The sequence below is a fragment of the Aquarana catesbeiana genome, linkage group LG08, assembly GCF_042186555.1.
Source record: "Aquarana catesbeiana isolate 2022-GZ linkage group LG08, ASM4218655v1, whole genome shotgun sequence".
Classification (NCBI taxonomy): domain Eukaryota; kingdom Metazoa; phylum Chordata; class Amphibia; order Anura; family Ranidae; genus Aquarana; species Aquarana catesbeiana.
Genome location: NC_133331.1, coordinates 263,904,898 through 263,922,132, shown reverse-complemented (window position 1 = coordinate 263,922,132; position 17,235 = coordinate 263,904,898). Strand labels below are relative to the sequence as shown.

General features: G+C 42.0%; 1 protein-coding gene across 2 annotated transcripts in view; it reads right to left on the bottom strand.

The window, feature by feature from the left end:
* The window catches only part of LOC141106393 (membrane-spanning 4-domains subfamily A member 4A-like), a 108,724-nt gene that overhangs the window by 22,272 nt on the left and 69,217 nt on the right, over positions 1 to 17,235 (bottom strand). For both annotated transcript variants that reach the window (XM_073597144.1, XM_073597143.1), the window contains exons 5-6: positions 8,960 to 9,136; positions 5,857 to 5,976 (exon numbers count right to left, since the gene is read on the bottom strand). In XM_073597144.1, coding sequence (XP_073453245.1) covers positions 5,857 to 5,976; positions 8,960 to 9,136 — 297 coding nt within the window. The remainder of the gene's footprint in view (positions 1 to 5,856; positions 5,977 to 8,959; positions 9,137 to 17,235) is intronic.

Genomic DNA, 17,235 nt, shown 5'->3' with positions numbered 1-17,235 from the left:
TCCTCCTCCTCCTCTCTGTCCGGCGCCGCGGCGCCATCTTGAGAGCCCCAGGCATAGCGTGCCAGCCTCTCCCCCGGTGTTTTTGGCCACGGAGGCCCGTATTTCACCATCCCCTGATGCTCTCCGGAGGGTCCACAACTCATACCCCAGCAGTCCAGGACAAAAACGACGACTTTAGCTCACAGGATTAGGTCAGGATGTGAAATCTACAGGGAGAGCTCCTCTCAAGACGTCCTCACATGCTGCGCGCCAGCTCCGCCCCCACGATTATACATGAATATTCAAGCTGATCATGAGAATGTGGGAGACAGGGCGGTGGTGGCGTTAGACAGCGCAAAAGCTTTTGATTCGGTGGAATGGGGGTACCTGTGGGAATGCCTTAAGGGGTTCGGATTCGGGCCCAAGTTTATTAAATGGGTAAAACTACTATACTATTCCCCCATGGCTAGAGTGGTGGTTAATGGGCACACATCCGACCCTTTCCCCCTTGGACACGGAACCAGGCAGGGTTGCCCGTTGTCCCCACTGCTCTATGCCCTGGCTGTGGAACCCCTGGCCATATCACTTAGATTAAGCCCAAATGTACGTGGACTGACCAAGGGACAACTAACAGAAAAACTGAGTTTATATGCGGACGATATGCTGCTATATCTGGAGGACACTGGCCCTTCTCTCCAAAAGGTTCTTGATATTATTGGGGCTTTTGGGAAGCATTCGGGGCTGACTATGAATTGGTCCAAATCACAGATTCTCCCCCTTGACTACTCACCCCCCCCGCATCATGCGGCCTCCCTGCCACTACAAAGAGTGGCCTCAATTAAATATCTGGGCGTGATTATTACAAGAGATCTCAGTGAATTTATAGCAAATAACGTCGAACCACTCTTCCCCCTCCTAAAATCTCGCACACAATCCTGGGCTAGACTCCCTCTGGGTGTAATGGGGAGAATTAATTTATTTAAAATGATACTCTTGCCAAAACTTTTGTATATATTTTGGAACTCCCCAGTGTTAATCCCACTAGGGACCTTCAAAAAGATGGATCAAATTATCAACTCCTTCATATGGGGATCTAATAGGCACAAACTTGCTTGGAACACGATTAAAAACCCAACCTCGTCAGGCGGAGCGGCCGTACCAGACTTACACACCTATTATATAGCTGCGCAACTCTCACATTTTTATCATATTCACAAGACTGACGAACTCAGATATCAAACATTGGTATGTGAAAGACCAAATGACGATATGCACTCCCCACTACAAGTCCTATTTAGGAACGAGAGCAGGAGGCGAACAAATAAGATACGGCACCCTTTGCTACACCAGCACTGTCATGTCTGGCGAAAAGCGATCAAAATGTCCAATACCGATTTTTTTCCACTCACACACACCCCTATGGCACAATCCTCTTCTGAGGGAACTTCTGACCCTGCAGGGAGCCAACAGGTGGGCTGCTAGGGGCATAGTGTTCCTCTTCCAGGTTATTACAATATTTGGGGTAAGACACTTCCAAACACTCTGTGAGGAGTTTGACCTTCCCTCTACCATGCAATTTAGCTACTTGCAATTAAAACACGCGCTTCAGGCGCAATTCACAAACGGATTTCCCAATCCACAAACGCTCCCACTAGTGGATATCATCACAGGTTCCTCATCAGAAAAACTTATATCTAACCTATACACCGCACTACGTAATAGCACCACGGCCAGGATAGCAGACATAGCAAAATTCAAATGGGAGACAGACCTTGGCCAAATTGACAACTCTGACTGGGAAACTATACTGGAAAATGTACGGAAAACCTCACCTAAATTACCCGAACGCCTGACCCAACTGTACATTATTCATAAGTCGTATCTCACACCTGCCAGAATAGCCAAATTCTCCTCAAGCCAGAATCTAAATTGCCCAAGATGCCTAGGCACTCCATGCTCCTTTTTTCACTTGATCTGGGCATGCCCAGCAATAACTGAATACTAGACGCAGATCATAAAATTCCTCCATGACCATATGGGTTCACCACTACAACTGGACCCCAGACCGTGTTTACTGGGCCTACTTCCAGACGCCTTGTCCAGACCTTTAGATACACTCCTCAGTGAAACACTCTTCACTGCTAGGAAACTAATTGCCAAACATTGGTTGAGAACCACTTCTCCTTCTGTCCAAGACTGGTTGAGAGAGGTAAATGCGTCCCTGCCATATAAAAAAATACTCTACATACACAGGGGTTGTCCCAAAAAGTACCATAAAATATGGAGCGTATGGCTAACCAATGATAATACCTGTACTACATGATCACTAAGATATACCTACAAGACTATAGAGGATACGACTCTCCTCACCCTAGATAGGTATTTTGGGGTAATGCCCAGCTCGATATGAATGATATAATGTAAATGGTTAACCTAGCTACAATGTCCAATTATATACGTACCAATACCTCCCTAGCCCGATGTAAACTATGATGGAAATAGCAAGCTGGAATACCTGTAATGCTGTAATCACTGATGCTGATGACATGACATGCTTCTATTTTTTTTTTTGTATGATGTTTTCTGTCAACAATAAACATGTTCTTTTCAAAAAAAAAAAGACCTTGGACTGTCTATTTTCCAAAAAGGGGGCATTTGAGGGGACAATTGTACTTTTCTGCCATTTTCAGGCCTCAAGGAATGAGATAGGCCATCAATACATCAGGTTTGAATGATTTTCACCTATATACCATCGTTTCTGGACTTTCCTACAGAATAAATATTAAACACTGATTTGGGTTATTTTCACCAAGGAAATGTAGTAGAATACATTTTGACGTACATTTATGAAGAATGGTTATTTATTAGCAAAATGTTATAACTGAAAAAAAATGTGTTTTTCTTTGTTTCTAAGTTTCTGGTCTTTTTTTGTTTATTTAGCAAAAAAATAAAAACCCAGTGATGATTAAGGGTTGGTTCACACTGGGGCGACTTGGGATCTGACTTGTACGCCCTCAAGTCGCCCCAAGTCGCCCCAGAAATAGTTTCAATGGGAGTGAACGCTAGCGTCTTAATAGACACTACTGAAGTCGCTCCGACTTCAGAGCGTACTCCCTGTACTACTTTGATCCGACTTGGTAGGCGACCTGTACCATAGAAATCAATGGAAGTCGCCTCCAAGTCGGATCTCTCTGTAAAGTCAAGCGACTTTGCAGGGAAAACCCCTCCCTCCCCCCTCCCTCCCAGAGAGCTGATTGCCCCGTGATTGGCCACAGCCGAAGTCGCCTGTGATGAAGGCGACTTCAAGTCGCCTTGTAATTTGCTAAAGTCGCGCTGCAATCGCGTCGAAGCCGCGTTGAAGTCGCCGTGCAAAGTCGCACTGAAGTCGTGTTGCCCCAGTGTGAACAGACCCTAAATATCACCAAAAGAAAGCTCTGTGTGATAAAAATGATAACAATTCCTTATGGCTACAGTGTTGCATGACCGCACAATTGTCATTCAAAGTGTAGCAGCACTGAAAGCTGAAAATTGGCCTGGACAGAAGGGGGGTAAAAGTGCCCGGTATTGAAGGTGTTAAGGAGGGCTGGGCCCCTCCAGGCTTACCTGCCCTCTATCTATCCATTATTATACATGGGCTTCCACTATGGAGGCTCTCACAAATTTATAGAATTAGGACTGTGGATAATACTGGGGTACCGTGAAGTGGCTCTGCAGCTTACGCATGTATTTGCAAATGTGTGCAAACTAAACCCCTGTTTTTAACGCAAACTGGTAGACAGGATAATTTAGTTGGTTGCAGACTGGTTGGTAAGCTGGGAATTTTCTTTGTTTGTCCATGTGCTCCTTGCTGTGAAGGCCAGTTATAGGTGGGGACAGTGGCCATTTGTTTGACCTCAATAATTATGAGCATGTGTGACCTTCCTGCCAAACCTACAGCCTGTGGATTGGTCCAACTCCCATAAATATTCAGAAGTTTAAAAAAAAATCATATTCGAAAGAGTAAGTAGAGTAATGCCCCGTACACACGGTCGGACTTTGTTCGGACATTCCGACAACAAAATCCTAGGATTTTTTCCGACGGATGTTGGCTCAAACTTGTCTTGCATACACATGGTCACACAAAGTTGTCGGAAAATCCGATCGTTCTAAACGCGGTGACGTAAAACACGTACGCCGGGACTATAAACGGGGCAGTGGCCAATAGCTTTCATCTCTTTATTTATTCTGAGCATGTGTGGCACTTTGTCCATCGGATTTGTGTACACACGATCGGAATTTCCGACAACGGATTTTGTTGTTGGAAAATTTTATATCCTGCTCTCAAACTTTGTGTGTCGGAAAAACCGATGGAAAATGTGTGATGGAGCCTACACACGGTCGGAATTTCTGACAACAAGGTCCTATCACACATTTTCCATCGGAAAATCTGACCGTGTGTACGGGGCATATGGGTTAAAATCACTGCCAGTTTTTTTTTTTAACCATCTGTGTCTCAGGAGATTTTCCTTCACTTCCTGTAGACTCAGTAGAAAGTGAAAGAATATCATTCCAATGTCAGGGAAATCCTCTCTTAGAGAGCTGTCATGGGAGCAAATGTTATCATTGGAAAATTTCTCCTCTATTCCTGTTCTGGTAGCAACTCAAAATTTTGCAATAAAAACCTGGTATTGGTTGTAATCCCTCAGCACATTTAGATTAAAAAAAAGCTTAACCTCTGGTTACACTTTAAATACAGGTCCACCCTTACAGTGTAAGTATAGCCCAAACTCTTAAATGTTTTGAATAGAGTAGAGAAGCCTTAAAACCCTTGTCAAGTTATTATTCTCTTATTGCATGGCCTAGTGGGGAGATTTTGCTCCACTTCCTGCAGATGCAATAGGCAGCAGTGGCGGCTGGTGGTGTATTTTTTAGGGGGGGCGCCACACCCCCCCATTCGGTCGGGTCACCCACGCCTAGCACTTACTCCTTTTAGGTCACAGGCAGCACTGCTCCAGGCAGCGGGTGGCAGCTTCCTCTGCATCTCCTCCTTCCCTGCATCACGCCATGCATCTCCTCCCTCCTTTCCTCTGTGTGCCATGCATCTCCTCCCTCCTCCTCCAAGGCGGCCAATCGTATCACCTCACAGTTCGTGTCCTGAGGCCTCAGGACACGCTTTCTGATTGGCCAGGAGGAGAATCAGTATGACATTAGCAAATATTCATTTCCTATGGTTACACAACTGGGTGGGCTCAGAGCGCAGTTCTCTGTGCCCCGAGCCCACTCTTTTTTGAAGCCTATTAGAGCCTCTTGCTCTAATCACAAGCTTAAAAAAAAAACCCATTGGAATCCATGCATTCGGCGCCCCGCATGTAGATTAGGGGGCCGGACGCATGGATGGGGGGAGGGCGGTGCCCCTGCATTATGGGCCGCCACTGATAGGAAGTAGGAGGAAATCTTTCCAAAGTGAGAAGAAATCCATTCTTAGGGCTCGTTTACATCTGTGTCAGTCTTTAAAGAGAGATCCATAGTGGGTCCCTTTCAGAGCGATGCAGGTGCAACTGACAGGCATTCAGTAGGGAACACTGTCACCTCTTGAATTCTGTTTTCTTTTCCTGACATCTGAATGACTAGTGTTTGGCTTGTGGTTATGGTATGGCCCCATTCAGGTAAATATGTCATTTTTGTTAGCAGTACTGTGATGGGGGATCCTTTTTGCCACAATGCAAACAGACCTCTGCCTCAAGTAGGGTGATGCCTAAACACAATCCTAGTTAAGGCCACAGGGGAGAGCTGGGACAAGGATCTCAAAGCAAAGGGTTTCCCAAAGCTGGTAGGTGATTGACTTTGCTGGTCCCTTGAATTGACACTCTTTTTACAGTAATCCCATACGTCTCTTACCTGGGTGACACTTTGTACTTTAGAGAGAGACCGGCATTCAAAAACAGAGGTGGAAACGGTGACACAGAAGAGCAGCAAATTTATCACAAGTAGTAGAGAAATAACAGCATAAGCACCATTCTGTAAAAAAAATTAAAAATAGTAAGTCAGCGAATGATTCTTATGGGGAATCTTTTAGTTTAATATATGCAGTATATACCTTTTATACAGGATGCTGGGATGTGTCCTGGATGTTAGGTTCGCTTTCCCTGTTATTTGGGTTTTGGTCCCTTTAGCCCTTTTACAGCCACAGCTGTTTTTATGTTTTTTTGTTTACATGTATAAAAAAATTTAGGCCTGAAGATTAGGTTTGTTCTCTTTAATGAGAAATCAGGAGTCTAGAAGACCCCTAATATCTCACCTGTCCTCAAATAGACTAGAATAGTCTGTTTCTGTAACATGTAGGCACCGTCAAGGATCAGAAAGATCTGCAGAGTGAAGGAAGGAAGAGAGAGTGGTAGTCCCTTTTCTGCAAATGTGGTATTAATAACTTCATTGAAATGCCTCTATAAGATTAGGCATTCTCTGGGGTAAGGTTGAAGTTTATCCATAAGGAACTTATGGAATCTTTTATGGTATGTTTTGGGTGTATAGACATTGAATATGACTACTGTTTTCTTTCCCCAACAAAGCCACGTTGGCTAGTGGCATAACACGTAGGGTGAAGTCAAGAGATGTCCGGAGCCTGATGCCGGAATTCTTCAGCTAAAAATGCTGGAAATGAGTCTGTGACTCAGATAATACAAGTGAGTGTGTTTCCTATTGTGGTTGGCATGTTTAATATTGGAGGCTTCCTCTCTTTCCTTTATATTCTGTATGGAGATTATGCCTAACATTTAATCCCTTCCCATCCGGCCTACTGTAATGCCCTGTACACACGGTCGGATTTTCCGACGGAAAAAGTGCGATCGGATTGTGTTGTCGGAAGTTCCGATCGTGCGTAGGCTCCATCTGACTTTTTCTGTCAGAATTTCCGACACACAAAGTTTGAGAGCAGGCTATAAAATTTTCCGACAACAAAATCCGATCGGTTAAATTCCGATTGTGTGTACACAAATCCGACGCACAAAGTGCCACGCATGACGAAAGCTATTGGCTACTGTCCCGTTTATAGTCCCGACGTAAGTGTTTTACGTCACCGCGTTCAGAACGATTGGATTTACCGACAACTTTGTGCGACCGTGTGTATGCAAGACAAGTTTGAGCCAACATCCGTCAGAAAAAATCCATGGATTTTGTTGTCGGAATGTCCGATCAATGTCCGATCGTGTTTACAGGGCATTATATGATGGCCAGGCGGGATCCCTATTGTGGGGGGGGGGGTGTATAAAAATAAGGGGGCGCTAATAGTTTCTAAATGTGACAGTAAAATACCAGTGATCAATATTTCATGGTCATTATAAACAATACTGTACAAAATAAATCATATTAAATAGCTACATATAGTGAATATAATAAACTGTTCATCAGTAAACAGCCAGTATTGTGCTCATAGCAGATATATTAAACACCTTCCTGCAAATAAGTCAAACCACACGTTTGATCTGCTACACTCACACTATTATCTAACGTGTGGTTTGACTTATTTGCAGGAAGGTGTTTAATATATCTGCTATGATCACAATACTGGCTGTTTACTGATGCACAGTTTATTATATTCACTATATGTAGCTATTTAATATGATTTATTTTGTACAGTATTGTATATAATGACCATGAAATATTGATCACAGGTATTTTACTGTCACACTCAACTATTAGCGCCCCCTTATTTTTATACACCCCCACAAGCTCAAAGTCTGCTCACCAAGCACTTTGAGGGGAGCAGCTTTTTGTTATATTTTTTAAGTTTCACTCATAACGCAGAGTTCTTTCTTTTTACTTTTTTATATTTTTTAGCGATCCCTATTATCCTGGGAGGACATCATATGATGTCTTCTCATGATCGCACCTCGTGTGTGCCCCACAGGCCACGCTCTGGCACGATCTGTCACCTGCTGTGTTCTCCGGACACAGCGGATGACAGATCAGTTTATCGGCCTGCTGCCAGTACCATGGGATCGCTGTGGCCAATCACAGCAGATCACATTGTACACAATGAAAGGCTTTGATTCATGTGTACTAATGTGATGAGCTCCGTGATTGGTCACAGTGATCAAATGGTACAAGCAGGGCTAGTCACAGCCCATCTGTACCATGGGATTAGCTGTGGCCAATCACGGCTAATCACAATAGTAAACACTGAATGAATAGTTTTTATTCAGAAAAAATGGTTGATTTATAACTGTAAAATTCACAGTTATAAGCAATCATAGTTGTAAAAAAAAAATCCTGATCACCTCCCCAGAGTAGTACAGTGTTACTATGGTAACACTAAATTGCTCTGGTCACTGTATTTATAAAAAGAAAAGAAAAGGCATGTAATAAAAAACAAGAAAATATTTAAAAAAATAAATAAAAATAAATATTTTCTTTTTTTACTTATACTGTCCCCAGTCAGTGTCCCTGATCACGGCCACACCAGTTTTATGATGATGCTGTACTGCACTGCTGAAAGTAATTAAAATGTAAAAAACAAAAAAATTTCTTCATTATCCAAAAAATTGTGACAAAAAAAAAATACAACTTCAAAAAAACTCCCCATGCATCCTATTAAATACCTTGGGTTGTCTACATTCCAAAAAGGGGTCGTTTGGGGGATATTTGTACTTTCCTGGCATTTTCGGGCCTCAAGAAATGAGTCGGTACATCAGGATTGATCGATTTTTAGATATAGAGTCTTTAAGCTATTGTATATACTGGATAACTTTCCTACAGGCTAAATAATATACACTGATTTGGGTTATTTTCACCAAAGATATGTAGCAGAATACAGTTTATAAAAATGTCATAACAGAAACGAAGAAAAACTGCATTAAGAATTTATATTATTCGTATGATATCCAACCTTGCCCCTTTTTATAGTATATACTGTACATATTTTTAGTGATTAATGTATTAAAGAAATTAAACATATATAAAACACTTGATATTCTATTTATATAATGACCAGAATAAGACTTACAAGTTTCTGTTGGCATTGCCTCTGAGCTTCATAGTAATTATAATTGTACCCACTATTGCCATAGTAACCGTAACTGTAACTGTAGCACCGCAGGGTTGCCAAATCGGCAATATTTAAGATCACAGCTACCATGCTGAAAATGGAGCTAATGATGTTCAGAGACAGAGAGCCTTTGATCTGTAAAGTGAAATCAGGAAGAATAAATCAATGATGCAACAATACCATAAACAGTCCTATTTATAACATTTGCAAAGTGTTAAAGTGGTATTAAACCCGAAACCAAACATGTAATATATCGCAGTTTACCAATTATTAGATGTGGTGGCTGCATTTGTTTTCTTTTTTTTTGTAATTTTCCCCCCTGTGTTTTCACCTGATGATCTAGCCAGGAACACACTTTTTATTTTAGAGTGCCTACATTCTGGATGAAGGAACAGAGACACCTTAGGAAAGCAGCATTGTCAGTCTGGGAGGTCCCTGAGGATGAGCAGGTGCGGGAAAGGCATTGGGCGGAGAATAGAGCGTGACATCACGATTTCACGCCGCCACGCCGGTTGGGTCAGTGGCAGCGTTTGATGGGTCTTGTGAGTGTTTATTGCATATACTGCCCCCAATGAGAGAAGAGGATTTAAAAGTTGCCAGACCCACTGAGTGGATTGATCCGGGGATCTCAGATTGAGCTCGTATTGCTGCATCATTCTTTGGCAGCACGTTCATGTGATGAGTTTGAGTCTCACTTCTGGTGGAAGAAAGTGCTCGATTGTTGGTGTAAACCTTTGGATGTTTGGTGAAGGAAGTTCACATACTAATGGATGGAACAATTGTTTATTTCCATCGCTATTCATCATAGTGGACTTATTTATTATACTTATTTATAAATTAGGGCTGGGAAAATTAAAGATTAATTCCTCGATTAATCGTTAATTTTTTTGATTGATCAAAATTCTTTTGATTGGTACTCACCTCTCCGCCGGCTTCCGGGTCTTCAGGGAGTTCCGTCGGAGATCCGGTGACGTCACCGGACTCCTCCCCCCTTCTCCAAGTGCCTCCGTCTGCTAACGAAGGGAAGGGGGAGGAGTCCTGTGACGTCGATGTCCGTGAAATCATAAATTGAGGGAGACAGATCCTAACGATTTGATTGATCTCACTGGTCAAAGTATTCAGATAAACATCTATGTAAATCCTGGACTTGGCTATGAAAATCAACATATCTGAGGGCTTTCCTGGCTGTAAGTCAGTTTGAAGATGAACTGACATTGATTATCCAGCAATTAAGAAACATTTATGATGAGGGCACTTTTTTTCCAAAGAGCTGACACTTTGCTGTCTCAGCAGGTGATGGATGTCTCTGGCTCTCCATTGATGCACAACGGTGCTATTTAAATAGACTATAGGGTGACACCGTAGCCCCGCCTCGCCTCGCTGAGGAAGTTCTGATTGAACGTAACGCATACGGGGGAGGAGCTACGCATGACGTCAGCTAAAAGTAGTTGGATCTGTATGTGCGTTATAATTGATTAAAATTAGTCGATTAATCGATTTAAAAAAATCAATTAATCGAACACGAAAATTTTAATCAGTAACAGCCCTATTATAAATGATATTTGGTTATATTTACGTATACACTCCCGGACCACTTTATTAGGTACACCTGTTCAATTGCTTGGTAACACAAATTGCTAATCAGCCAATCACATGGAAGCAACTCAATGCATTTTGGCATCTAGACATGGTGAAGTTCAAACTGAGGATCAGAATGGGGAATAAAAGGGATTTAAGTACTGTAACTTTGAAGGTGGAATGGTTGTTGGTGCCAGACGGGCTGGTCTTAGTATTTCAAAAACTGCTGATCTACTGGGATTTTCACACACAACCATCTCTGGGGTTTACAGAGAATGGTCCGAAAAAGAGAAAATGTCCAGTGAGCGTCAGTTGCGTGGACGAGAATGCCTTTTTGATGTCAGAGCTTAGAGGAGAATGGGCAGACTGGTTCCAGATGATAGAAAGGCAACAGTAACTTAAATAACCACTCGTTACAACCAAGGTATGCAGAATACCATCTCTGAATGCACAACACATCGAACCTTGAAGCAGATGGGCTACAGCAGCAGAAGACCACACCGGGTGCCACTCCTATCAGCTAAGAACAGGAAACTGAGGCTACAATTCACACAGGCTCAAATTCAGCTGCGACATTCAGATGGTAGGGTCAGAATTTGGCATAAACAATATAAAAGCATAGATCCATCCTGCCTTGCTCACTTGGTACTAAGGGGCCCAAGGTGTGCCAGGAAAATATCCCTCACACCATTACACCACCACCAGTCTGAACCATTTGTACATCATTTAACCACTTACGGACCGCCGCACGCCGATATACGTTCTAATTTTGAAGAGGAATATCATTGTTAGGGCAGCAGCTAACTGCCATAACCCCGGTATCCTCTTCTTCGTCCGGCGGTCCACTTTCCGATAAGAGTGGTCTCTGCAGCGGATTCACCGCAAGATCACTTTTATCAGGGGGAGAGGGGGCCCCCCCTCCCACCGTGATCCGGTGCCCTCCTTTTCACCCCAGATCTCATATTTAAGAGGTCCTGTCATGCTTTTTTTCTATTACAAGGGATGTTTACAACCCTTGTAATAGTAATAAAAATGACACAATTTTATTTTTTTACACTGTTTTTGTTAAAAAAAATAAAAGGTAAAATAAATAAGAAAAAAACATTTTTTAAACGCCCCATCCTGCCAAACTTGCATGCAAAAGTGATCGCATACGTGAGTAGCGCCCGCATATGAAAACGGTGTTCAAACCACACATGCGAGGTATCACAGTGATTGGAAGACCGAGAGCAATAATTCTAGACCTCCTCTGTAACTCAAAACATACAACCTGTAGAATTTTTTAAACGTCACCTATGGAGATTTTTAAGGGTAAAAGTTTGTCGCCATTCCACGAGCGGGCGCAATTTTGAAGCGTGACATGTTGGGTATCAATTTACTCGGCATAACATTATCTTTTGCAATATAAAAACAATTGGGCTAACTTTACTGTTGTCTTATTTTTTAATTCAAAAAAAGTGTATTTTTATCCAAAAATACGGTGTGACAGAAAGTATTGCAATGACTGCCATTTTCTAGCAAAAAAAAAAAATGTTTTTAACTTGTTAACAACAAATCTCAAAAAAAGGCTTGGTCCTTACACCTCAACCTACCTGAGTATTGTTGCTGACCATGTCCATCCCTTTATGACTACAGTGTACCCATCTTCTGATAGCTTCCAGCAGGATAATGCTGGTTTCTTAAACATGACAATGAGGTCACTGTACTCCAATGGTCTCCAAAAATGTCAAATATGCGCTGGCCCAGGCTTCCGTCAAAATGGCACCGGCTCAATGCTCTCCTCCTGTTACCTCACTCTCTGTGAAACCCTCTCAGCGCTCTAAAGTAATAGCTGTAACACAGGAGGAATCTGACTCTGATTCATCAACATAAGCACCATAATTGACATCTTCTACAACCCCTGGCAAAAATTATGGAATCACCAGTCCCCTCAGGTCTTCCTCAGATGTTCCTTCAGTTGTTTATTGTTGTAGAAAAAAAGCAGATCAGAGACATGGCCAAAAACTAAAGGCATTTCAAATGGCAACTTTCTGGCTTTAAGAAACACTAAAAGAAATCAAGAAAATAATTGTGGGGGCCAGTAACAGTTAGATTTATAGAACAAGCACAGGGAATAAATTATGGAATCACTCAACTCTGAGGAAAAAAATTATGGAATCATAAAAAACAAACAAACAAAATAACACTCCAACGCATCACTAGTACTTTGTTGCACCACCTCTGGCTTTTATAACTGCTTGCAGTCTCTGAGGCATTGACTTAATGAGTGATAAACAGTACTCTTCCTCAATCTGGCTCCAGCCTTTTCTGATTGCTGTTGCCAAATCATCTTTGCAGGTTGGAGCCTTGTCATGGACCATTTTCTTTAACTTCCACCACAGATTTTCAATTGGATTGAGATCCGGACTGTTTGCAGGCCATGACATTGACCTTATGTGTCTTTCTTCAAGGAATTTTTTCACAGTTTTTGCTCTATGGCAAGATGCATTATCATCTTGATAAATGATTTCATCATCCCCAAACATCCTTTCAATAGATGGGATAAGAAATGTGTTCAAAATTTCAATGTAAACCTGTGCATTTATTAAAGATTTAATTTGCATGTTTTCTTCAGACAGTTGTCTGCATAAATCTCATTGGAACGGCACCAAACAAAAGTTCCAGATTCATCACCTTGCCCAATGCAGATTTGAGATTCATCACTGAATATGACTTTCATCCAATCATCCACAGTCCACAATTGCCTTTCCTTAGCCCATTGTAACCTTGTTTTTTTGTGTTTAGGTGTTAGAGATGGCTTTCTTTTAGCTTTTCTGTATGTAAATCCCATTTCCTTTAGGCGGTTTCTTACAGTTCGGTCACAGATGTTGACTCCCGTTTCCTCCCATTTGATCCTCATTTGTTTTGTTGTACATTTTCTGTTTTCAAGGCATATTGCTTTAAGTTTTCTGTCTTGACGCTTTGATGTCTTCCTTGGTCTACCAGTATGCTTGCCTTTAACCACCTTCCCATGTTGTTTGTATTTGGTCCATGTTTTAGACACAGCCGACTGTGAACCACCAACATCTTGTGCAACACTGCGTGATGATTTACTCTCTTTACCTACATACTAACAAGCAGATTTCATCTGATGCAGGTGTTAGTGTTTGTAATGAAAATTTACAGGGTGATTCCATAATTTTTTCCTCAGAATTGAGTGATTCCATAATTTATTCCCTGTGCTTGTTCTATAAATCTAACTGTTACTGGCCACTACAATTATTTTTCTTGATTTCTTTTAGTGTTTCTTAAAGCCAGAAAGTTGCCATTTGAAATGCCTTTAGTTTTTGGCCATGTCTGTGATCTGTTTTTTTTCTACAACAATAAACAACTGAAGGAACATCCTCAGGGACTGGTGATTCCATAATTTTTGCCAGGGGTTGTACCTACAGACCCTTCTACTGGACTGAGGCAATTAGAGAAAATGCTTCACAAAGCCCTTAAAGTGATTGTAAACCCTTTACAACCACTTAAGCCTATAATAAGGTTTACTTGTAGCTACCCCGGATATCTCCTAAACCTGCATGGTTTAGGAAATATCCACTGTATCTGCATGTGCTGACATCATTGGCACATGCGCAGTGAAGCAATGGTATGTACGTGCCGTTGCTTCAGTGAGTGTGCTGTTACCGGCGGCTCCCGCACGCATGCACGCGATGCCCGGAAGTAACTCCGGGAGCGATGTCGCCGGCCGGAGCGGTGTACGAGGACCGCTGCGGGGGCTTCAATCTAAGGTAAGTAATTCATAATGAACTAGTGTGCTATGCATACTAGCTCATTATGCCTTTGTCTTGCAGGTTTTTTTTTTTTTTTGATCGTGGGTTTACAACCACTTTAAACAGACTTCAGATCAGTCTGACTAGGGAAATCAGAGAATTGGGCCAACGCACTGCTAACCTTGAGTTGAGGGTTGTAGAACTGGAAAATAGCACACTAGCCTATATGACTGAAATTGAAAATCTCAAAGAGGAAAATTTAGTCCTCCAATCCCATTTAGAGGATTATGAAAATAGGGCCCGGTGTTCTAACATAGAAACAATGGGGAAAGTGGTGGGACTTTATATAAGGCACATATAGAATGTGCCTCCATCCCTAATTTGAAGGAAACGGGAAGTTTGGGACTTTAAATGAGGTCATAGACATGGTGGAGATAGATTGAAAAAAGTACACATTTATTGTCATAAAAATCATAAAACATGTCAATGACAGAAACCATATAGGTGAGAAAGCATTGTAATAAATGTAATTTCATGTTTATTCACACACACTATTGAAAGTGTGCGTGCAATACAGGCAACTAGGGTACATCCAGGTACGGTAGCCACGTGCCCCGCAGTGGTCTGGATTTATCAGTAAATACATTCTAATGAGTTCATAATGGTACAAAAAGTATGTAAACAGCACTTGCAAATGAGACAGTGAGACCATAGTAAATTGCAAAATCAGATTTGAAGATAAGAAGTAGAGTAATCGGGGTGTGGGGAAACAACCCGGAATGCCCAAGGTGGATGGTTGAATGGGGGCTTGTATCTTCATCCCAAACAATTCCCGACCCATTTCGTGTGTATCACACTCATCAGGGGCGGGTGCTAATAGTATATAGGGACTCACTATAATGAGGTATAATAAGTATGGAGCCGGGGTCAACCAATCTTTGCCGGGAGCTGAGGTGATGGAGCAGCGTGCTGGCAGGGCGTACATCCGAAACTTCCCCAAAACACAGAACACAAGTTGGGGGTATCTATAGTAAGACTGGATATTGCACCAATGGTGGCTGCCAGAGGGAGTTAGTGTCTCTGCGCTGGAAAAGAATAGTAAGGTGGACTGCAGCATCAAACGTTAAATGACAACAGGGAGCTGCGCCTGGGGAAGCCAGATATAGCAGCCCTGCACAGCCCTGTTTTCTCACCTATGTGGTTTATGTCATTGCCATGTTTTATGATTTTTAGGACAATAAATGTGTACTTTTTTTCAATCTATCTCCACCATGTCTATGACCTCATTTAAAGTCCCAAACTTCCCGTTTCCTGATGGACCGCCGCGCGATATAATCGCCAAATTTCACTATTTTCGCACCAAAGAACCACTCCTGGCTGCAGCTAGAGTGAACAATACGCTGACCTTCCAGATACATACTTACCAGCTATTTGCTGACCTCTCCCTGCTCACTATTTCTAAAAGACAGGCTTTAAAGCCTCTTCACCAAATTCTACAGCGACATCAAATCGCATATCAATGGGGTTTCCCGTTTTCAATTGTTTCACGCACCAAGGGTCTAAATATGTCTGCCGTTCTGCTGAAGAATTCTAGTCTTTCTTACAAGACATGCAGCTTTTAGAACGCCCTCTCAACCAAAATAGCACGCAAAGTCGATTAGCCCCCCACTCTCTGCAAACACCGGCTAATGGAAGTGATCGAAGTCACCAGGGGCAATCAAAGCATGGTCGTTATGGGCTCTAGATGGCCTTGTCCCGGCACAGCGACCAGCTTTACTTTATTACATAGCCTTGTGCTACTTTTTTTATTGTTATATTTGATGCTTTATGTTACGTGGTTGCTCCTTACACTTATATTTATGCTCCCCCTCTTGGGCTTTTATAGCACATTTTTAGGGACGTAGTTATCAACTTTCTATATGTATTATATTTTTATTGTTGGCAGTGCTCCCTTTAGAGGAGTCTTTGCGCCCCCAGTTAGCTACCCTCAGATCACCATTAATATTATGTGGATATCGGACAGTAGCACTTTGGCCTCTGGTGTACGCCCTTGTGTTTTGTCCTTTGCTCTCTATACCATATTGCAAATTTTAAATACATTTGCTCTACGAGAGATAGTCCTCCTTCCTTCATTCCTACTTCTTTTCCTGCGGTAGTCGCAGTCCCATTATATATTGTTAAATCATCTGTAATTCAGTTCATAACATCATTATTATGGCCCCCCTAAATATTTTGACCTTAAATGTCAAAGGTCTTAATATACCACATAAACGTACCAAGGCATTTCGCTGTTTTGCTGCATGCAAAAGCCATATTGTTTGTCTACAAGAGACTCATTTTACGGCTCAAGCCTTCCCCCTATTTTTTAATACCTTTTATCCACAAGTATTTACAGCCTCAGCAGCTATTAAACAACGAGGGGTTCTTATAGCTTCCCACCGTACAACCCCACGTCTGAAATTAAAGACCCAGAGGGTCGTTATCTCATACTTACTGGACACATTTCTGATGTAACGGTAACCATAGTATCATAATATGCTCCTAATAAACAACCAAACTTTTTTCTTTCCCATCTTTTCCATGTAGTTGATACACATAAATTAGGTATTGTGATAATATGTGGAGATTAAAACCAAGTCCTCTCCTTTTTAGATAAATCCCCACCCTGTCCCTCTTCCAGTCCTTCTAAACTTTCATTTCAACAACTTCTTTCTAAATATAACTTGTTTGACTCCTGGCGTGAGCTTAACCCAGCTCACAGATGCTTTACCTACTACTCTCATCCACATAAATCATTCTCTAGGATTGATCATATTTTCCTAAATATAGGTATGGCACCAGAAGTCCTTTCCTCGATCATTATACCCTTTACCTGGTCTGATCATAGTGCAGTTTGTACTA